This window comes from Gigantopelta aegis, chromosome 10 (genome assembly GCF_016097555.1).
Source record: "Gigantopelta aegis isolate Gae_Host chromosome 10, Gae_host_genome, whole genome shotgun sequence".
NCBI lineage: Eukaryota > Metazoa > Mollusca > Gastropoda > Neomphalida > Peltospiridae > Gigantopelta > Gigantopelta aegis.
Genome location: NC_054708.1, coordinates 12,426,264 through 12,451,078, shown reverse-complemented (window position 1 = coordinate 12,451,078; position 24,815 = coordinate 12,426,264). Strand labels below are relative to the sequence as shown.

At 39.5% G+C, this 24,815-nt stretch overlaps 1 protein-coding gene across 4 annotated transcripts in view; it reads right to left on the bottom strand.

The window, feature by feature from the left end:
• LOC121383165 (tyrosine-protein kinase receptor torso-like) overlaps window positions 1–24,815 on the bottom strand; it is a 190,877-nt gene that overhangs the window by 5,503 nt on the left and 160,559 nt on the right. For all 4 annotated transcript variants that reach the window (XR_005959268.1, XR_005959269.1, XM_041512994.1 and 1 more), the window contains 4 exons: window positions 21,888–21,989; window positions 3,755–3,837; window positions 1,473–1,687; window positions 633–770 (listed from right to left, as the gene is read on the bottom strand). Coding sequence is in view for 2 of the 4 variants with exons in the window: in XM_041512994.1 (XP_041368928.1) it covers window positions 633–770; window positions 1,473–1,687; window positions 3,755–3,837; window positions 21,888–21,989 (538 nt within the window). In the remaining 2 variants the exon portion in view is untranslated. The remainder of the gene's footprint in view (window positions 1–632; window positions 771–1,472; window positions 1,688–3,754; window positions 3,838–21,887; window positions 21,990–24,815) is intronic.

Sequence of the window (24,815 nt, the reverse complement as noted above, 5' to 3'; positions counted from 1 at the left end):
CGTCCCATCGGTAGTCGTACATTACTTTATAACACCAGTGCACCCCCACCCATGATATTGGTGAGGATACGACCCTGGATGTTAAAGACCATATTTATAGCAACAATTCAAATTCGTCATTTTTGTTTCATTTCAACTTATTTTCATGCTTATATCAAATTAAGGTTCAAGCACGATGTCCTGGGCACACACCTCAGCTGTCTGGACTGTTTATCCGGGACAGTGGGTTAGTTGTTAGTGGTTAGTGAGACAGAAGAGGGTGTAGTGGTCTTACACCTACCCATTGAGTCGTTAAAACTCGCCCAGGGTGGGGGCCGATATCGGGCTACGAACCCAGTACCTACCAGCTTACCACGTTACCATCGAGGCTGGTAACTAATTCGTAATACTTTTCCTCGTGTGGAAAAAGGGGCATAACTTGTGACGTTATCATCTACATTAATGCCTTGTTATTTCCGTTTACTTAATATATTTTTGATAAACGTAATTTGCAAACTTTGGTACATTCATGTGATTGATTACTATTTCACACTTTAAAAAGCAGTAAAATAATTAATAAGTACACTAACTATATAAAGTACGTTAATGAAACATATAAACAGGAACAAAAATAAAATTGAAATAAAACTTACATTTCATGAGAACAGTTATCAGGCTTTTCCATGCGGTAGCCATCTTTGAGGAGATGGAACAAATCCTGATTGTCGATGCCCGGATACGGGGAACCACCAAGGGTGACTATCTCCCAAAGTACTACTCCAAACGACCATCTGCAAATAGTATGAAAACAGTTATCGGCATTCAAAACTTAACTTATGAATATTCGAACATAACACATGTATCGGTAAATGAATTTATGCTATGCACGTTTTTATGATTCATGCAACATGTTTATTTGTTCAGAGCGGATCTAGGGGGCAGGGGCCCGGTCCCTCCCTAAATTTTGCGACAGTTATAATTTTGTTATATATTAATTTAAAAAATGTTTACTATCCCCCTTCAAACCTCTCCCAAAGTAACCTTGTTATTCTGCCTCATGTCATTGGGCCCCCCTAAATGGAATTTCTGGATCCGCCACTGTTATTTATTTTGTTTTGTTTTGATATTACAAACATTAATGATGATGAGATGAATGGTGAAGACGCAGTATTTCCATTTCGGTATGGGACTACTTGACTGGGGTAAAGTGCATGCCGGATAATCATCTCCAATTTTATCAAACATTTGAAATCAAGTACCCGATGATTAATATTTCAATTATGTGCTCTAGTGGTGTAGTTAAACAAAACATAATTCAAATCCACTGCCTTGTGACCGTTCCTTTACGGATCTCTAAAGAAACTGTTTTTATTAGATTTTTCAATTAACATTTTAGCAATGTAATAATAAAATGTATTTGCGATATTCAGTTTTAATTCACATTTGGTCATTTGGTGTACTTGTGCAATCTAACCACTTCAGCTGACACTCACATGTCACTTTTGATTGTAAAGATGTTGTCGAAGATGGATTCCAAGGGCATCCACTTATACGGCAGTCTTCGAGCCGACGTGGGCTGGTACACATTAGTTTCATATATGTCTCTTGTCAAGCCGAAATCAGATAGCTTCAACAACCTGGAGCTGTAGACAAGAATATTCCGAGCCGCAAGGTCTCGGTGTACAAACTTCCTCTGTGAAAGGAATTCCTGCAGAGATACAAGGTATAACACTGAAAGTACAATATCCACGCACGTATATCATGAGAGAGAGAGAGAGAGAGAGAGAGAGAGAGAGAGAGAGAGAGAGAGAGAGAGAGAGAGAGAGAGAGAGAGAGAGAGAGAGAGACAGAGACAGAGAGACAGAGAGAGAGAGACTTTTAATAATCACCCGATACAAACACTTGCAAATGCAACACTTGCCCTTCAACGCATATAATGGTCAATAGCCAACAAAAAATTAAATAACAGCCAATAAAACAAATGATGCAAAGACGGTTCTGAAATTAGTGAAATGGCGAATTCGAAGTGAATTAAAATTCGAAGTGAATTTAAGAATTGAACCTGATAATGTTTTATGTTCATGTTCACAGAAACGCTCGACATATTGTGGGAACGACATAGTCCGTTTGCGTGCCGGGATTTAGCTCAGTCTGTTGAGTGCTCGCTTGAAGTGCTTGCATCGCCGGATCGAACCACCTTGGTGGATCTATTCAACTGATTGGTTTTTTTCTCGTTCCAACCAGTACACCACAACTGGTCAAAGACCGTGGTATGTGCTTTACTGTCTGTGGGAAAGTGCATATAAATACCCCATGCTACATTAGGAAACATGTAGCGGATTTCGTCTGATAACTACGTGTCAGAATTACCAACTTTGTGACATGCAATAGCCGATGATTAATTAATCAATGTGCTCTAGTGGTGTCGTTAAACAAAACAAACTTTAACAAGCCGTGTGTAAAGCGGTTCCTATTTCCAAGAACGTCAAAAAGTAACACATCCATTTTTTTTTACAATTTCATGTATATAACAGCAAAACTATTTCATCAAAATAAAATACAAATGTTTTATTAATTTGTTCATCATCAGTATTTTATATTCAAAGTTTCTAATAACAAGTTCAACAATATTAATAAAACATTTACGTCCAAGTGTAAATTGTTCCGAACCCCATCCTAGCTTCCATCTTGTATGGTGAAAAAACGTTTTTGAAAACTTTATACTGCTAATCCAAATAACTTTTGATTTCGACTAATTTATTTTTAGATCAGAATTAAATGGCATACATGTCCAATACTTTTACAGTACTATCAAGGGATGTACTATCATGCATTTGTTCATTCATTCATTCACTCATTAATTTATTCATCTATTCATTCATTCAATTATAGTAGCATTATCTATAACGAACTAAAGAAAGGAAGGAAGGAAATGTTTTATTTAACGACGCACTCAACACATTTAATTATAGTTATATGACGTCGGGCATATGGTTAAGGACCACACAGATATCGAGAGAGGAAACCCGCTGTCCACACTCCATGGGCTACTCTTTCCGATTAACAGCAAGGGATATTTTATATGCACAATCCCACAGACAGGATAGTACATACCATACATACATTTGGGAGATCTATCTAAAATAAAAGTTGTGTCTTTGGTATATTGTCATTGTTTTGACACTCTGTGCAATTCTTTTAATTTCTTTGTTGTTTCTCATTAATACTGTGATAATTTCAACACATATTATAAAAGGATATGGACAAAGTGGGTCACCTTGTTGGTAGACGATACACGGAACAAGTACTAAGCTTATCCCTCACAAGAAAGTTCCCAAGCTATATCCATTCATCAGTGAAAAACGCTTATTTAATACATTAAATTGTCCTAATCTTAGCAGGATAATTCGGAAGAGCAAGTATGATTATTTATTATATAACATTTAGTGAAATATCTTAAAATATCAGTGAAATTAAACTGTTATCAGTCACTCAGTGACGATAACACATTTTAGAGTGAACATTTCACTATTTCACTCTAAAATGTGTTATCGTCACTGTAGAAAGTGTTATCTTCACTGTAAGAAAGCCGGAACTATTTTGCTGCTGGCATTTTAAAAATAAAGTATGCCAAAAGTTGTATAATAAATAGAAAATTTCATGTTTTTTGGTCAAATATAATTTATATCTCATCTCGTGAAGTTTGCAATCATATCTCGTGAGATATGATTACAAACTCCACTCGAGTGGAGAAAAATCCTCTGTATGTACTAACCATGCCCATGGCGATTTGCCGAGCGTACGACAGAAGAGTGCCTTGGTTAATGCCTTCCTCGTAGTCATCAATAATAACAGAATCTGAAAAACCAAGAACATTAAAACAACTTCAAAGAAAACATGTATAGAGCGATTAAAATCCATTATACAAAAGAAAAATCACACCGAAATTTACATAATATGATGACGTAAAGTCATGTTTTAAACAAAATCGAAAATAACAAAATAGTTTGTCGGCTTCTTTTTTAAAAATAAATTAGCTCCAAATAATTATTTGAAAATGGCAAATCATTACGAGTAATTTATTAATCTGTGATAGCTGAACTAACTGACTGTAATTTCCGATATTCCAGACAAATATATTTATATGTACTATACTAGAAACTGTCGTTTGTCCCACAATTTTCTTTTCACACAAGTCATTACTTTTGCCGTAACTATTTGAATTTTCCTTTTTATCTGCCCCTAGTAACTACAACCCTCTGGAGTATTCAGTATTGCACCTATATACGTGTTTTTAAAGAACATCTCAACATGCTGGGGGCAACAATAATACTATAAAAATAAAGAAGTTTATTCATGTAACAAAAGATTATGAGCTGTAACAAACGAAAATGAGAAACCAATCGATCATCGCTTGTGGTACGTACAGAAGAGTAGATGTTGAGTAGATGTTCAATGGTACAAAAATAAAATTTGACATTACAAATTATATCACGCATCATTTTAAAAGTAAAACGTATGTCAAAATTAAAATTCTAACATCAATAAACAATAAAATAAGCTGCTTTTGTGTAAAATGTCAATGTTCTACATTGCATACTTTTCCCGCTAATCAACTTCAAATGGTGGGATGTATATATGTATATAAATATATTTTTATGAATCATGGAAAGAGTAGGCGTCAAGGAACATCGAAATATTGCACACAACCAACGTATATCTGTATTTAGCATTGATAATGTTCATTATAATATGGTGGTATTTACATTTTTGCACGCAAGACACATAATTACTTGTTTGACCTTGTAATCATTGTTTTTGTCACTATCATCGTTAGGAAAACTATTATGGGTGGTATTTTATTTCTAATGAACACTATTTTTCTCTTGGAATTTGTCTTTTATCTTCTGCTTTTGTTTAACAGTATCAGTAATATTATTTGTAATCGTGATAAAAGCCTGTTGCAAATCCAATTGAATTCTCATATTAAATGTCCTCGTTATTACAAATATCTTACTTACCTAAGCTGGTGATTTACCAACTCGATATAATTCTGTTTGGGTTTGTAGTAATACCAGTTTTACATATACTCTAGTGTGTCAGTGGCGTCGATTGGTTCACAAGTAAGAAATTTGTTGTAAGATCACAGAGAACTCATTTCGTCATATTATTTTCAAAACGTTTTTTAAAAGTTATTTTAATTTTGCTCATAGGCACAATGGCTAAACATTCGGCCTTCTTGGAAGTATTGGTAGAACGTCGTATGTAATCGATTATCTTATCAGTGAAGGGGTGTTGTTAAAGCAGTTAATGAATGAATGAATGAATGAATGAATGAATGAATGAATGAATGAATAAATGAATTAACTAATTGATCTCGATAGCAAAGAATATCGCCCATACTGTTAAAAACATACTCAACACAAAAAATTAATTCAGAGAGCAAAATATTCATTCATGCATTTGTTCATTCATTCATTCATTCATTCATTCATTTATTCATTCATCCATTCATTCATTCAATTATAGTAGCATTATCTATAACGAACTAAAGGCAGGACGGAAGGAAATGTTTTATTTAACGACGCACTCAAGACATTTAATTATAGTTATATGACGTCGGGCATATGGTTAAGGACCACACAGATATTGAGAGGAAGGAAATGTTTTATTTAACGACGCACTCAAGACATTTAATTATAGTTATATGACGTCGGGCATATGGTTAAGGACCACACAGATATTGAGAGGAAGGACATTTTTTATTTAACGACGCACTCAACACATTTATTTACGGTTATATGACGTCAGACATATGGTTAAGGACCACACAGATATTGAGAGAGGAAACCCGCTGTCGCCACTCCATGGGCTACTCTTTCCGATTAACAGCAAGGGATCTTTTATATGCACAATCCCACAGACAGGATAGTACATACCACGGCATTTATTACACCAGTTGTGGAGCACTGGCTGGAACGCCCAATGGGTCCACCGACGGCGATCGATCCTAGACCGACCGCGCATCAAGCGAACGCTTTACGACTGGGCTACCTCTCGAATTAAAGACCCATAGTTCTAAAGCAGGCATACATTGTACTTAAAACATCTCACCACAGTAATCTTCTCATTTTCATTCAACTATTAAACAGCATCCGTCTACACGCCTGCCTTTGCTATATTAATTCACGTCACTAATATCATTCACCACAACTGGATAAAGGCCGTGGTATGTGCGTTCCTGTTTGCGTGAAAGTGCATTTAAAAGATACCTTGATGCATTAGGAAAAAAATGTAACAGGTTTCCTCTGATGACTACGTGTCAGAATTACCAAATGGTTGACATCCAATAGCTAGCCGATGTTTAATAGATAATCCGTGTGCTCTAGTGGTGTTTAACTAATTTGTTTTTTTCCTTTGGAGAAGCCTGCCGTTATATAAAATCGAGATCATGTAGAGTTTAAAATTTGTTTTGCTTAACGACAACACTAGTGCACATTGATTAATTAATCATCGGCTATTGGATATCAAACATTAGGTAACTCTGACATAGAGTCTTAAAGAGGAAACCCGCTACATTTTTTTTTCATTAGTAGTAAGGGATCTTTTATATGCACTTTCCCACAGACAGAAAGCACATACCTCGGCCTTTGACCAGTTGAATGAGAAAAACCCAATCAGTTGAATGGATCTCCGAGGTGGTTCGATCCTTCGATGTAAGCACTTCAAGCGAGCACTCAATCGACTGAGAGAGAGAGAGAGAGAGAGAGAGAGAGAGAGAGAGAGAGAGAGAGAGAGAGAGAGAGAGAGAGAGAGAGAGAGAGAGAGAGATCATGTAGAGGTCTACGTAGAAATATACATATTTGTGTCACACCCCTCCATCCTGCAATGCAGGGTAGTCGCTCTCGTTGTGAAATCTATACGTTTGTCATCTAACGACGTCATTGTAAAATAAATAGAGGATATTATATGAGTGTCCATGACAGACGATGTTTACGACACGAGTGCCTAAATTATCATATTTCCCGAGCGAGAGCGAAGGAAATGCGATAATTTAGGCACGAGTGTCGTAAACATCGTCTGTCATGGACACGAATGTAATATTCTGTTTATTACCGTAGAACTGTACTGCTAAATGAACATTCCAGTCATTGTTTAAAAAATAACGTTTCCTTAACGGCGGAGTAATGTTTGTTCATTACTGTCTTGAAAAACTAAATCACAACCAGTTCTAAAGTGACGTCATATTTATACCCCATAAGGAAAGAGTACACATGTATCAACAGCTGTAAATTGTAAAACATGTTTATACCAAAAAGCAAACATATACACAGTAATTGAATTAATTAGTAATAATCAATTAATGTTTTATTAAATCAATTAAAAACACGTATTTATCAGTACGGCATGTCGTAAACAGCTCGTGACAAGCTTCCACTCGTAGTGAAAATGTATGAATGAAGAAAGTAGTATCTGTGGAATGTCGTGTCAGCCAATCAGAAATAAATGTACCCTTACAACAGCCAATCGTTAAACGACAATGCCAGGAGGACATACGATTTAGTTATGACATACGAGGGAAATCGTACGATAAATATGACCCTCGTTATGCTGTACCTCGTAGGTAATAAAATCGATTATTTTTGCCAGGTCGTTTAACAACGGTGACACAGTAGGTTCGCTTCGTTGGTTTAGTATCATTTAGACTCTTAAAAAGGGTTATTGACAGATGTAACCGGAGGATAAGTGCACTAGCCAATCGTTCTATAAGTCGGTGACCGACATAATATATAATAGAAGCTGATTAACTGAAAACAGAAAAATAGACAACTTACATCAAGTGAAATGCGTTTAGCAATATAACAGCGAACCGTGGAATTTAAAGGTAACTATAATCTGAAGAGTTAAAATGCAGTGTAAATAAAAACGTTCCTGTACAAATGACCATCAAACTGCATGTTAAGTTAAATCTTCTCTTGGATGCAGGTGTGAAGGCAACTGACTGAACAGCCACGGTAAAGTACGCGCGGTTCTACCTCTAGTCTATGTGTTACTGTCGAGTAGTTCAGTAACAATGGAAATAACGCTGTTCCAGCATTTTGTTTTCACCCCTGTGTTAAAATTGAGATTTTTTAATGGTAATTTATAACGAAACTATTTTTATTTAAACTGAATATTTTTTTTAATTGTTAGCTTAATGATATGTTTTACCATGCAACCATTCTTCCTATGACCTGGTAACCCCTACATGATAATTTGAAGTGTCATTATGCCACTGCCTGATAACACCTTCGTTGCTAGCATGATAGCCTAGGTGTTGCTGTGTGTTATCATGTTACTAGGAAATGAGCTGTGCGCATGGCAAGTAACTTATTGCAAAAAGTGTTAACCTCAATTCGATAACGCTTTAACGGGCTCGCTTAAGCTAGTCTGTTACACCGTTATCTAAACCTCGCCAAATAACGACGATATCAAAACGTAGTAACTTGATATTCTATAATTATATGAAGTTTAACTTTATTCATTATGGAGTTACATGCGAATTCACCGGTTTCCCTTTAACACAGTAGTCTAGTTCATACAGCTCTCTTAAACTCTCTTAGTCTACCTCGCATCGGTTTTGCAAGTCTTTTTGCAATGCACTGCGAGATCGGATCGCAAAGTTCGAGAGTTTCTCAAAATACGCCCCTGGTTGTCGTTTATTTAGAAAACTTGTTTTCTTGTTTCGTTGTTGTTGTTGGGTTTTTTTATGCACCTCAATAACAAATACAAGATTAAATGTGATAGGTCGATATATCAACGACTGTTTACAAACAAAATGTCAGCTGGGTTTCATCTTCTTCTTTGTTTCTTCTTTAACGAAAACACTCCCGCAAATACCATGTTAAAGGTTAAATGTGATTGTTCGATGGCTTAATGCTTATTTTCAGACGAAATGTCACCTGGGCTCGGAATTATACGGAATTATGTCAGATCTATCGAACAAATCTAAATGACAGTATGACATGGGCTTCGTTTTAATCAGATTGACTTAGAAAGGAAACCCGATGTAACCTGCTGACGTATCAGTGGAAATGTTCACTATTATTAGTTATATACCGCCCGAGGGAAGGAAGGATATTTAACGACGCACTCAACACATTTTATTTACGGTTATATAGCGTCAGACATATGGTTGAGGACCACACATATATTGAGAGAGGAAACCCAATGTTGCCACTTCATGGGCTACTCTTTTCGATTAGCAGCAAGAGATCTTTTACATACACCATCAACAGACAGGGTAGTATATACCATGGCCTTTGATATACCAGTCGTGGTGCACTGGCTGGAATGAGAAATAGCCCAAAGGACCCATCGACGAGGATCGACCCCAGACCGAGCGCGCATCGAGCGGGCGCTTTACCAGTAGGCTACGCCGCACAAGGTGAACATTCGACTTAGAAACGTATGTTTCTGTTTAGTGTACAAAATTCGTAGTTACTGATAACAATGTCTGATTAAAGCTCGAGCGGAATTTAGCTCAGTCGGTAGAGCACTCATATTATATGACGTGCTTTGGTTTCAGGATCGAACCTCCTCGGTGGACCCATTATCTGACTGTTTTCCCCGTTCCAACCAATGCTCCACGACTGGAACATCAAAAGGGATTTAAGGCCGTTGTATGTGCTGTCCTGCATGTGGGGAAAGTTCATATAAAATATACCTCGCTGATAATGGGAAAATGTAGCGGGTTTCCCCTGAAGACTACAAAACAAAATTACCAGTAGTCGATGATTAATAGTTCATGTGCTCTAGTGGTGTCGTTAAACAAAACAGACAACTTTTACTAAAGACGGGGTCACAGCATGACAGGCGGCCCACTAAATGGGCTAGAACATTATTGCCTGGAAATGCATTTAATAAGTCCCGAGATAGGAGCCTACATTATTCAATTAAAGCTTGTTTTGTTTGACGACACCACTAGAGCACATTGATTTATTAATCATCGGCTATTGGATGTCAAACATACGGTCATTTTTGACACAGTTATAGAGAGGAAACCCGCTACATTTCTCCATTAGTAGCAAGGGATCTTTTATATGCACTATCCCACAGACAGAATAGCACATACCACGGCCTTTGATATACCAGTCGTAGTGCACTGGCTGTGACGAGAAATAGCCCAATGGGCCCGCCGACGGGGATCGATCCTAAATCGACCGCGCATCAAGCGAGCGCTTTACCACTGGGGTACGTCCCGCCCTTTATTCGATTAACTGCAATGCCGTCATATCCCACTTGTTGACATTTTGGAAAATATACTCTATAACACATGAAATGCGATTATTAATTTAATTATTTAAAATGGTTCACTGTGAATCGCATTAATTTGTGTCTGTTCAAAGTATCACAATGTCTTGTGAATATCTTAGGCGCATTTTGGGTCTATTTAGCGAGTTCATTTTATCATGATGTTTTTTTAATTAAAATAATCGCGTTTCTTTTGTTGTTCAGTATACCTGAATTATGACTGCGTATCCATAAATCAGAAGAAAAAAAGTTCGTACATAAGATAAAACACCAATAGGCCATTATAGCGCAATAACGTCACAGAGTAATTCCTGACATAAAAGGACTTAGGATGACATGGTTATAAATATTGTTTTTATGGATTGTTAGTTATTCAGATTTACTCGGTTACAAAGCGAGATAAAAAAAAAAACCCACAAAAAACCCCGCCATTTTATTGTTACTGCGTTACTCTTAACCATAAACAACAACACTTAGTGGAGAAAATGAGCGGTAGACGGTCATTTGATATGTTTAATGTTTATAGGCCTCGGAAGATAACAGCGACTGTGGGAGAGGGCCGTATATAAATTTCGTTTTCACTTCTGTGTGTGTGTGTGGGGGGGGGGGGGGGGAGATGTATTATCTTCAGAGTTGAAGGTAATGCCTTAGTGCACCCCTTCCCCCACCTCGCTTCCGACGCCTATGTGTTAAATATAAAAGTGCCCAGTGGTAAAACGTTTTAACCTCTGGGCCTTGGAATGCGAGTATTTTCAATAATTTGTTGACCTTAAAAAACTAAGGGGCATATAGTTAATAGTGAAGTTTAATTGTATATGATCAAATTAAGTTAAATTATTATTTTGCTTTCTTTTTGGACCAAATGCCCGCGTCAAAATGCGTCAATAATTAACTAATGGGCAATAGTCTCCTAAATAATTACACACACACACACACACACACACACACACACACACACACACACACACACACACATATATATATATATATATATATATATATATATATATATATACATACATATACATATATATTTGTTTTTTGTGTGTGTTTTTTTGTGGTTTTTTGAAAGACGTAAACACATTAAATAGCCTCCCTTTCCCCATTTGAAATTTACAACAATCTAAATTGCTCCCAATATTCAAACAACCCCCTTTCTGTCCCGATCGACATTAGTCGGAGGTGGCGATCGGGATGGATGTGTCTGAACCTTCAGTGGATAAAGGCACGTAAATAGTTTTGATTGGTTGGTTGGAACGTTCTGAGATGGATCTCCAGCGATTGGTCCATTAGTCCTTTTTCTTGTTCCAACCAGTGCAGCACGACTGATATATCAAAGGCCGTGGTGTGTGTTACCCTGTCTGTGGGATGAGGAATATATATATATATATACTACTCAAAAGAATTTAAGGGTCAAAAATTTATAACCAAATAAGTTTCAGAGTATTAGATTGATGATGTAAACTACACCAATTTTTTTATTTATTGTTCCATATTTACAAAAACCCACAAATAAACGTCACTGTATACAAGAAAGTCACATGACATGCTGTCAAAGTTGAAGGTTGTCAAACATGGATTTTACACATTATAACATTCGTTTAATAGTGTGTGAATCCACCCCTGGCGCGAAAACACTAGACACATCGTTGCCTCATGCTGTTGATCAGACGTCTGAAGAACTCTTGGGGAATGGCCTGCCACTCTGCCATAAGAAGTTGACCCAGATCATGAAGGTTGGCCGGAGGGGCATGGTTATCCCGAACTCTCCTGCCTAATTCATCCTAGGCGATCTCTATTGGGGCCAAGTCAGGCGAATATGCTGGCCAATCCATCCTGGCGATACCTTGTTGTCTGAGAAAGTCCGTTACCACCCTGGCGCGGTGGGGTCTGGCATTGTCATCCTGCAGAACTGCCCCGCCGCCAATCTGCTGAAGGCCTGGGAGAACCAATGGCCGGATAATCTCATTCAGATAGCGGATTCCATTCAGATTGCCATCCACCACATAGAGGGGGGTCCTGTGGTGGATAGAGATGCCGCCCCACACCATGACGCTGCCACCACCGAACCGGTGACGTTGTCTAACGTTAACGTCAGCGAAGCGCTCCCCAGGACGTCTGTAGACACGAACCCGACCGTCGTTGAACTGGAGACTAAACCTGGTCTCATCAGTGAACATCACTCGACCCCACTGAACACGTTGCCACCGCAGATGAAGCGTGCACCAGTGACGTCTGGCCGTTCTGTGACGTGGTAGGAGTGGTGGTCGAACAGCCTGGCGACGGCAGCGTAGATTATTGGCTCTCAGACGATTGCGTATGGTTTGATCAGACACTCGAGTTCCAGTCGCAGTCCGCAGATTGTCACGTAATCGGCGTGCAGTGGTTGTGCGTTGACGTAGAGCCATATTGGTGATGTAGCGGTCCTCTCTATTTGTAGTGCTTCGGGGTCTTTCCGAACGTGGATGATTTCGAACAGAATTCGTTGCTTGGTACCGTTGCCACAGTCGGCCAACGACACTCTGACTGACACCAAGTCTCAGAGCAACATTTCTTTGCGTATTGCCATCCTGAAGCCAAGCAATAGCCCTTCCTCGATCTTCGATAGTCAGTTGAAGTCGTACCATTGTCGAATTTGGAGTGTGCACCGTACACGAACACAAGCTCCAATTATACGGAAATTCAGCATTGGGAACATGGAATACACGTGCAAAATGTGCAAATGAAGCGCTTTGTGAAAAAGCAAGTTATGGGCACTTAGCAGACCTTTCGCTTTCGCCATAATTTACGTGCAAATGTAAGCATGTTTTCGCCATTAGAACTAGTCGACAGTGTCAACGACAGTGGATTTTAATTCATTTATGGGTTGCTTAGACCCACTTTCGTCAAAATGGAACAATACCATGCGTGACATTATGGTCTAGCTAATATAACTGACATTCAGAAAATAATGTCGAAAATATCGTCTGACCCTTAAATTCTTTTTAGTATATATAAAATATCCCTTACTACTAATGGAAAAATGTAGCGGCTTTCCTCTCTCTCTCTCTCTCTCTCTCTCTCTCTCTCTCTCTCTCTCTCTCTCTCTCTCTCTCTCTCTCTCAAAATAACCAAATATTTGATATCCAATAGCCGATGGTTAATAAAGCAATATTCTAAATTAGTCGTATGTGCTATCCTGTCTGTGGTATGTGCTATCCTGCCTGTGGTATGTGCTATCCTGTCTGTGGTATGTGCTATCCTGTCTGTGGGATGTTGCATATAAACGATCCCTTACGTCCAGTGGAAAAATGTTTTGTGTTTCTCTCTCAAAATAACCAAAAATTAATGTTTAATATCCAATAGCCGATTATTAATAACATAAAACAATGTGCTCTAGTGGTGTCGTTAAAAAACCCTTTAACTTTAAATCTAAAAGAATAACACCTGTTTTGAAGGTGACGGCAATACGATAACAGATTTGAACACGTCTTGGAGCTCTCAGCACCGGAAGTGACATTTTACTGTGTCAGTCTGTATTCTACTTATTTCACCCAAGAGACACTAGAAGAAAATGTTCAAAATCAGTCCATTAGCCATTAATAAAATTGTCATTTGTTTCAATTACGGAACTGCCCGAAGTACCGTGACCTTGAGTCTACTTTATGTCTGGACAGTAATACCGTGTACCACTAAGTTGAGATATCTTTCGCCAGACAGTCATTTGGTTCGTTAGACGCAGTTTCTGAATCAGACACCCTGAATAACACTGATTACTGACAATATTGTAACAGCTTAGTAATATTAATTTAACATAATGTTCTTCCGTTTATTCACCAAAAGAGAAAAATCAGGCCCCTAACTTATCTATAATGTGATACCCAAAGCTGTTTTAACAGTTTTCGATCGTACTGACGACTTCTCCAATTTTAATTTGTACTAAACGACGAAAATCAGGCCCCGTACTTATCTATAATGTCATACCCAAGGCTGTTTTAATAGTATTCGATCGTACTGACAACTTCTCCCATTTTAATTTGTACTAAACGACGAAAATCAGGCCCCGTACTTATCTATAACATAATAGGCAAGGCCATTTTAAGTTTCAATCGTTTGATAATTTCTCCTCTTTTCGTTTGTTCTGCCAACAGCTTTCTCTGTATGTTAAAGGGACATTCCTGTGTTTGCTGCAATTTTTAAGATTTTATCGACTAACAGAGACTGTTTAACGATTGTAGTTACATACTAAATGTATTTTCCTGCATAACATATCAATGGCTGTATACTAAACGTGTTTCTGATCGTTCTAATATTTGTACTAACGTAAATTTCATTTTATTTCCTAAAATGGTTTTTTCGTACGTACGAAATTATTTGAAGACAAATTCCAGTTTGGGCTTCTTATAAATATTAAGACGACTAGAAACACATTGAATATACAGACACTGATATTCTAAACAAGAAAATATATTTAATATGTAAGTTTAATCGTAGAAATATTTTATTTGTCGGAAACATCTTACAATACAGCAAACTCAGGAATGCCCCTTTAATACCTGATGCCGCACTTCGCAAGTTATTTTTTCGCTTAGGTCCGCTTAGGTACGCACATCGTGCTAAATATTGCATACAAAAATAAATTCCACAAATACAACGTCAGTGGAAGCCGCCATATATTTGTTATTTAACTTAAACGTGGCTATAAACCGGCGACAGTGTATATAGCTTTGGATATTGAGGGCGGACTATCTATAAGGCGGTCGAATATTGTGGGGAAAGCCTCAGTGTAAGGCTACCAAACCCCATTTGCACAGGTTACATCTGGTGAAACTATACTCTTCAAAAAAAGAAACGCAAAAGGGTACAAATGGGTTATAACTCCGATTTTATGTTTCCTACCGGTTCATACTTTGTGAATATAAGGTCATTGCATGTCCCAAACACATTCCCACGGTTACATTCGATAAAACGCAGCTACTGTACAATAAAGTTCCAAAATGTGAATATTCGTAAAAACGCAGCCACGTGCAAACCATGTCACCACTGCACGTGCGTTGTCGCACGTGCGTTGTCTGCACGTGCAACATGAACACCGACAGTATAAAAGTGCAGGGTGTTCGCTTGCCTGGCCTCTGTATCTGGCCGACAGTTGACAATCCAGGACATGCCACGTCTCAGTGAACCGCAGAGAAACAATGCCATCGGCCGACTAGACGCAGGCGAATCCAGAACGGCCGTTGCCAGGGCCTTCCATGTGTCCCCAAGCACCATCTCCAGACTGTGGGACCGTTACCAGCAACATGGATCAACACGTGACCTCCCTAGATCCGGTCGACCACGGGTCACTACCCCCGGGCAGGACCGCTACATCCGGGTACGCCACCTTCGGGAACGATTGACTACTGCCACCTCCACAGCCGCAGCAATACCAGGTTTGCGCAGGATATCCGACCAGACCGTACGGAACCGCCTACGTGAGGTAGGAATTCGTGCCAGACGTCCAGTTCGAGGTGTCATCTTAACACCACAACACTGTCGACTCCGACTGCAGTGGTGCCAGATTCATCGACAATGGCCTCAACTGCGATGGAGACAGGTGTGGTTCAGTGACGAGTCCCGATTTCTGCTCCGACGTCATGATGGAAGATGTCGCGTGTATAGGCGTCGTGGTCAACGTTATGCGGCAAACTGCGTGCAGGAAGTGGACAGATTCGGCGGGGGTAGTGTCATGGTGTGGGCAGCCATCTCACACACTGGCAGAACTGACCTGGTCCACGTGCAGGGCAACCTGAATGCACAGGGCTACATTGACCAGATCCTCCGGCCACACATCGTTCCAGTTATGGCCAACGCCAACGCAGTGTTCCAACATGACAACGTCAGGCCTCACACAGCACGTCTCACAACGGCTTTCCTACAGAACAACAACATTAATGTCCTTCCTTGGCTATCGATATCACCGGATTTGAACCCAATTGAGCATCTATGGGACGAGTTGGACCGACGCCTCCGACAGCGACAACCACAGCCCCAGACCCTGCCCGAGCTGGCAGCAGCCTTGCAGGCCGAGTGGGCCACCATCCCCCGGGACGTCATCCGTACTCTGGTTGCTTCAATGGGCAGGCGGTGCCAGGCAGTTGTCAACACACACGGAGGCCACACCCGGTATTGACTCCAGATGACCTTGACCTTGGTGGTGTGTCCTATCACTTACTCACAATGGACTAGAGTGAATTGTGAACAATCCTGCAACATTTGGTAATTATCGGACTCACCATTCAATAATTAAATCAATTCTCCAAATGTTACGACAATGTGGTTTTGCGTTTCTTCTTTTGAAGAGTATATAAAGACTGGAATCAAACGTTCATAATAGAAGTGTCACCCATACAAATACAATATAGCCGATGACTGGACTGGTACTCAAGTGGTAATACAATATAGCCGATGACTGGACTGGTACTCAAGTGGTAATACAATATAGCCGATGACTGGACTGGTACTCAAGTGGTAATACAATATAGCCGATGACTGGACTGGTACTCAAGTGGTAATACAATATAGCCGATGACTGGACTGGTACTCAAGTGGTAATACAATATAGCCGATGACTGGACTGGTACTCAAGTGGTAACACAATATAGCCGATGACTGGACTGGTACTTAAGTGGTAATACAATATAGCCGATGACTGGACTGGTACTCAAGTGGTAATACAATATAGCCGATGACTGGACTGGTACTCAAGTGGTAATACAATATAGCCGATGACTGGACTGGTACTCAAGTGGTAACACAATATAGCCGATGACTGGACTGGTACTTAAGTGGTAATACAATATAGCCGATGACTGGACTGGTACTCAAGTGGTAATACAATATAGCCGATGACTGGACTGGTACTCAAGTGGTAATACAGAAGAACAAACAATTTGGAGCTTGTCGGGTTTCTTCATGTAGTACAGTACAGAATAGAATAGAATAGATGTTTAACGACACCCCAGCACGAAAAATACATCGGCTGTTGGGTGTCAAACTATGATAAAAGCAAAACATTAAAGGGACATTCCTGAGTTTGCTGCACTTTTTAAGATGTTATCGACTAACAACTACTTTTTAACGATTGTAATTACATATCAAATATATTTTCCGGCATAAATATTAGTGGCTGTATATTAAACGTGTTTCTGATCGTTCTAATATTTGTACTAGGTTAAATTTCATTTTATTTCCTAAAATATATATTTTTTTCATCATAGTTTAGGTCTACAGTGACAGTCCTGCATTTGAACTGCGAAGATAGGAACGAAATGAAGGAATGGCTTATTTATCGACACACACAACACATTTTAATTACGGTTATATGGCGTCGGACATATATGGGTAAGAACAACATAGATAATGAGAGAGAAAACCCACTGCCGCCACACAATGGGCTACTCTTTCCGACAAGTGACAAGTATCTTTTACATACATTTTCTCATAGACACTATAATACATAACACGTCCTTTTTTTTACATCAGTTGTGGAGCACTGCCTGACACGAGAAATACCCCCAACAGACCCACGGCGAGGATCGATCCTAGACCGATCGCGAATCATGTGAACGTTTACCACTGAGCTACTTCGCGCCCCATGAACCAGGAAGGATACATCATCTTGGGAACCCGACAGTTCACCTGTAGACCAAGAACACCACAGTGCTGCATAGTAGCTATCACGGCCTTGTTAAAGCATTCCTTTGACTTTGTTTTGTACAGAGATAAAATTGTTGACTATAGTAGTGGACCAGTGGTTTTGTTGTTTAGATTTAAAGTGGTCATGTCATGTCATAGGGTTTTACGTGCACATTCAGAACAAGCTGTTGTAGCGCACGCCTATCGTGGGCACAAGAGTCGGCCTTGGCCGGCTCCTCCGTCCATGACAGGAAAGGTGGGGGGGGGGGGGAGGGGAGAGGAGAGGAGGGACCGCCTGCACTGGCAGGTGCAAGGGAGCACCAGCAGCCCGATCAAATCGGTAGCAGGCGGGTGGGGGTGGCGCAATTTTGAAAGGTCGGTCGAAAGGTAAATGGCCGAGCTAATATAGGTTTTGATATTAGTGAATCGAGAGTAGCTCGTTAATTTTAGACCTTTACGATGCTGTGGTGTCTCCCTAGGTTGCCCACAGGGCCCCCATAAAGGGCCTGACCGCTTATGGTCGAGGCATCACTAAGTACCAAGTTATTACCAGCAGCAAGTATTGGGGGTTTGGGTGGGGGAGGCCAAAATTCTTTTGTTCAGCTTCCCCCGGGTGCATTGCAATCGTGTACTCGGAACGGTATTCTTTTGTCCGATTCCTTATTAGAGTACGTGCTGGGCCATTAAATGGGGGCGGGTGCATTGTTATCATTAGTCCATGCACCCTGTGTACTGATGCAGTGAGCCTGTAGTCTGTGTGTGAATCCTAGTTTTGTGTTAAGGTTGTACCTAATTGTCTTAAGTCCCTATTCTAGTGAGTGCAACGGTCATTCATGACCACCAATCCCCCTCCGTCCTTGTATAGCATTGAATACAATGACGGAGGGGGAGTTAAACTAGCCTAGCTATCTAATTTGAAGGGTTAAACCCTTATAGTGTAGGTATTGGTTTAAAAAGCCTAGTGCTTGGCATACTTAACGTTATTACCAATACAATAAACGAAACTAACGGTGGCAAGTAGCAATTGTATACATATATTCACCAATCTAGGTATTTAGTTTGAAGAATTTTGATTCCCGCCCCCTAAATAGATTTTAGTAGGCTTACTTGGTTTATCTTCAGGCTATCTGGATAGTTGGGTATCGGTTTTCCTGCATGTCTTTGCTTCTGGAACCCTAGTTGACTTACCTTAGTTAGCTAGGATGGAATGCATCAGTAATAAAAAAAAACAAAAAAAAAAACATGGTGCGGGTGCAAAGACAAATTCGTGCAGTTTATTTACAGTTAGGTGTAGTGGGGTTCTTGATCCGTGATTGGCTGGATTGGACCAATGAGAGTGCTGCAAAAAATAGGCGATAATTAGTGGTGTCCTATCTTGGTTGATTATCTAACGATGTTGATTGGCTGGTTAATTAGCCAACTGGGCCACCGCGACCTCGATCCCGTCCCAGTGAGTAAGACAGAAAGAAAAAAAAAAAAAAAAAAAAAAAAAAAATAATAATAATAATAATAATAATAACAACAATTAAAGAAAATTAATAATAATGTGTCGTTAGCGGGCGGTGCATGCCATCCGTCAATCACGAGCTTTAGAACATGAACATATTTACAGTAGAATAATATGGTTATCGTGGTTAGGTCTGGATGGCATTGGCATATCTAGTGGTTATTAATCCTCGCTACCGTCCCGCCGTTAATCCCCAGGTTGGAGTGCCTGGTCGAGTGCTTAAGGTCGCTCTTCCATCCAAGGGATGTACAGGCGGGTTTTTTGAGTAATTGTTAATTTATATTGCTAAATTTATGCCAGCTAATTTGGTCGAGTATATGCTTTTACTTTTGTCGTTTCACCGTTCTCCCCCCGGGTTGGAATACGTGGTCTGTTCGAGTGCGTAGGGTGGATATTCCACCAAGGGGGTCACAGATGTCACGATTCAAGCATTGTCATATCTAGCGGTTATTAAATCATTCGCTACCATCCCCGGGTTGGAGTGCTTGTTTGGTCGAGTGCTTAAGGTCGCTCTTCCGTCCGAGAGATGTACAGGCGGGTGGTTTTGAGTAATTGTTAATTTATTGCTGAATTTGTGCCAGCTAATTTGGCTAGGTATATGCTTTTACTTTTGTCGTTTCACCGTTCTCTCCCCGGGTTGGAATACGTGGTCTGTTCGAGTGCGTAGGGTGGATGTTCCATCCAGGGAATCACGGGTGTCACGAGTTAAGCAGCGTATTAATTACGTATCTTAATTATAGATCGCCACCTTCCCTCCGTTGGTCCCCCGGATTGGAGTGCAAGTCGGTCGAGTGCAGAAGGTCGCTCTTCCGTCCGGGAGACGTACAGGCGATCATTTTCTAATTTTAGTTTTTAACTTTATGACTGTCAGGAGCCCGATGGGTGTGCTACGGTTTCCCATCCTGCCTGCGATCAGTCGGGTTGGTGGTCCGCGTCGACCGAACGCTGGCACTTATAGTTTTGGTTTGGTGGACTGGACGAATTGATATACTGCTTTGAAGGTTTTATGTTTTAGATATTTATCAGGGTTAAGTAAAAAGTTAGGTGTAATTGGTTTATTGTGGTTGGCTTCGGTTATTGATTCTATCATTAGTTTTCTCTGGCTGTTGTGTAGCGTGCAATCCAGGAGATAGTGTTTCATGTCTTCCCGGGTGCCACACTCACAGTCAGGGTTTTTATTGGTGAAAGAGCAGCTGTTGAGCGACGAAGATTTACCTATGCGCAATTTAGTAATTATTGTATCCACATAAGTGTTTAAGTGTTTAGGTCGGATAGAGTTGACTAGTGGTTTGATGTTATAGTGCCATGTATTGGTTGTTAGGTCCCAGTTGGCCTGCCATTGATTAATGTAGTGTTTTCTTGCTTTTGACATTAGTTCTGATATTCCTAAAGGTACTGCTGTAATTTTGCTAGTGATTGAAAGCGCAGTTTTGGCTCCATAGTCAGCTGTTTCATTGCCAATTATACCTACGTGAGCTGGGACCCATTCGAATACTACTATTAAATTAAGCTGGTTTAGTTCATGAATTTATTATGGATGGCTGCGAGGATATCTGGCCTGGTAGATTTATTAGTTTGAAGTGATTGGATAGAGCTAAGACTATCTGAAAAAATAACGCTTTTAGAGTATTGTTTAGTTTTAATCCAGATTAGGGCTTCATAGATGGCTGTCAGTTCTGCTGTATAGACTGATAGGTTATCTGACAGCCTGGTGTATTTAACTAATTTAGAGTGTTTAGATATTTTTTCTTCAACTACTGCGAAGCCAACCCTACCGTTATCTGGATTTTTTTAGCCATCCGTGTAGATATGGATGTGCTCAGGGTAATTTTCGTTGTCTGCGGCTTCGAACAGGATTTCCTTAAATGGTGGAAATGGAGTTGAATCCGTAGCTTGTTTAATTAGATATGGTGTGTGGCACTCGACTGGCTGATTGATATGGTATAGTGCCACTGGCGTGTTATCTATACCTACTTCTATTTCTATTTTACTAGCTTTAGTGGCGAAAGAATCATTAAGATTTTGATTGGTTTTGAATACTAGTCCTGGTTTAGCTATGATAGGAGTGAGTTCCTGAACTGGGTGATCTAGTTTAAGAGAGTGGATTTTTAGATGATAATTAAGATGTTGAAGATTGCGACGATATTTCAGTGGCATAATGTTAAACTCAACTTCTAAGCTCTGTCCGCTGGTATTTGATGGAACTTTAGCTATGATTCTAAGAGCTTGGTTTTGAATAACATCTAATTTATGTAACAGTTTGGGGGCGGCGCAACTGTAGGCTTGGGCTCCATAATCGATTCTGGAGAGTATGCATGCTTTGTAAACCATAAGCATTGCCTCTGTTTGCGCTCCCCAACTGGTACCTGAGATGGCTCTTAACAAGTTTAGAGTATTTTTTGAGTTCCTGACTATGTCATTGATATAGTCACTAAAGGTTAGTGGTCCCTACCTGGGCCGTCATTGTCCGGCGCATCACATGACAGAAGCGAACCAAATCTTCGAGAGGTGAAGGTTGACCTTGTCTCGTCAGAGCCGGAAACCTCGTTACCAACTGCAAAATCAAACAACCGGTCACAGCTAAGGTCACGCGAGCCAAACACCTTGATGCTTACAAAATGGAAACAAATAAATAAAGTTTGATGGAAACAAAATGACAGACCTATCGTCTCTACGATTATGACCTGTTGTCCTATACTTTGTTTAGTTAATATGCGTTCTCAGTGAACAACCGGTCACAGCTAAGGTCACGCAAGCCAGTCACCTTGATGTTTACAAAATGGAAACAAATAAATAAAGTTTGATGGAAACAAAATGACAGATCTATCGTATCTACGATTATGGTGTGTTGTCCTATAATTTGATTAGTTAATATGCGTTATCAGTGAACAAACGTTTTGTTGTCACAGTCTGTAGCATGCAGGTTGTTTACAGCTAATCGTAGAGAATAAGATGTTACATGTACAGTTGAATTACTGTGTGGGTTAATAAAACCAAGAAGTCTGTCGAATTAAATGTGTCGCCTACTATACACGTTTTCATTGCCCTACGTCTTATAGTTTGTGAGAAGCTGATTAGAAATTCTAACTAGTCCAATAGACCTCTGACAAATTGCAACTTTAGGTGTGTTTTTTTTGTGTGTGTTTTTTTTTTTTTTTTTGGGGGGGGGGGGGGGTTATATTGTAGATATCATCTCACTGAATATTATATCCAAAATAGGACAAAATCAGACATCCGGAAGTGGGCTAATTTGCATAAATCCAATATGGCCACCAAAATCAACTTTGAGGTCTTATAACGTCTTAATGGTTGCTTTTAGACCACATATATGCGTATCAGTAGACAGATATATTATACCTAAGAACTAAGTTAACTTTTTAAAAAGACACCGTGACGTATCTATGACGTAATGACGCATATGTCGTCATTTTGCGTCATGGAGTCATCAATTTTAGAATAAATAGTGCGAAACTTTAAAACAAATTTTGACGCTGTCACCGCCGCCGCCATCACAATTACCGCCATCGCAATTACCGCCATCAGAATTTTCGCCATTGTCGCCGCCTCCGTCAAAAATGTAATACCTATTTTTCGCCTTTGTATTTCGTAAAGGTTGTACTATACCAAATAAAATCCGATATGCGACCATGTTAACGTTTGTGTTAACCAAACTATGACTCATAAATATCGGTACTACAACCCCTCCCTCGAAGTATTAACTGAAGAAGATGGTACCTTTCATGGCTTATTTTCGATATAACCATGTTTTCACAACACCCCTAGTTTCGCACAAAAGTTGAGTACTTTTTTTAATAGGTACCCCGTACGTTTCAAGCACAAGGCTATTTGACATATTGGTACTAAATAAAATAAAACTGCATACACTTTTTGCCCAGATGAAACTAAAAAGTTTTTTTTTTTTTACAACAAACAGTCATATTTATCACCAATGGTAGGATTGTGGTATTAACTGCTCAATCAAATGTTCGGTGCACCTCGAACTTTGACCCAGTCGGATGTTTTTTGGTTGAGTACTACCTAAAGAGGAGACACGAATGGCACAGTGAGATAGTGTGTGTGTGTGTGTGTGTGTGTGTGTGTGTGTGTGTGTGTGTGCGTGCGTGCGCGTGCGTGCGTGTGTGTGTGTGTGTGTGAGCACGCATGACCCCCATTTTTTGGCACCTTCTTACGCACGAGTCTACCCACTGATCTAGGAGACGAGAGGGCCCGGAATTAGATATATTAAAGATTAACTTTATACTAAAGTAAAGTCAAAACCAGACAAAAATGTTTTTCCAATGTCAAATATCAGAAGATGATATTACGTGTTGTGTGTTCATTTCCAGTAAAAGAGGGGCGGGATTTAGCTCAGTCGGTTTAGTGCCAGCTTGAGGTTCATGCGTCGCAGGATCGAACTACCTCGGTAGATCAATTCAACTGACTGGGTTTTTTTTTTCTCATTTCAAACAGTGCACCATAACTGGTCAAAGGCCGTGGAATATGCTTTCCTGTCTGTGAGAAAGTGTATATAAAAGATCCCTTGCTGCATTAAGAAAAATGTAGTGGGTTTCCTGACTATATGTCAGAATTATCAAATGTTTGATATCCAATAGCCGATAATTAATAAATCAATGTGCTCTAGTGGTATTGGTTATATAAAAAAAATTGTATTCTTCTTCCAGTAAATGCTATATATCAATTAAATATATCAATTAATATAAAAGAAATATTGAAAAGTCTTCATTAAAATTGCTTTCTTGCTGAAAGGACCAAGGACCAAAAGTCTGCTTTGTAGTGATTAATGATGCAATTTGTTTGGTTTGTGATTAGTGTACGTAAACCATAAAAATTACGTCACGTATAAAATATCCTTGTTTTCGGATAAAGTTTTGAACGCTTAGTGTAGGTAACTTACAGCGCTCACGTGATAGCCAAAACAGGAATAAATCTGACGGACAAAACCGCCATCCGTGATCAAAGCCGTATGTCTGCACAATGCAGAGTGGAATGGGTCTTTGGGGAGATAGAATAGAATAATAGTTGATTCCATGAATCTGTTTCTAGTGACTCGTCTATAGGGGACCAACGACCCCCGGATTCATTATTTTATTATAACGTAAACGTTAAAGTTATTATAATCTAGATGGCGACAGAAAAACAAATATCAGTGTTTGGTAACACCAGGATATGCGACTGATCTCTCGTGATGTGAATTTTCTATTACAAAAGCTAAATACACAATTAAATCTATTTTAAGGCAAGATTAAAAAAGTACATAAGACGATTACTTCTTCAAGTGCACTGAAGTTAAGTACACGTGATGCTTTAAAGTGTACATATAAAGGGTAATCTAATTAAAATTAGCTCCACTATTACATGT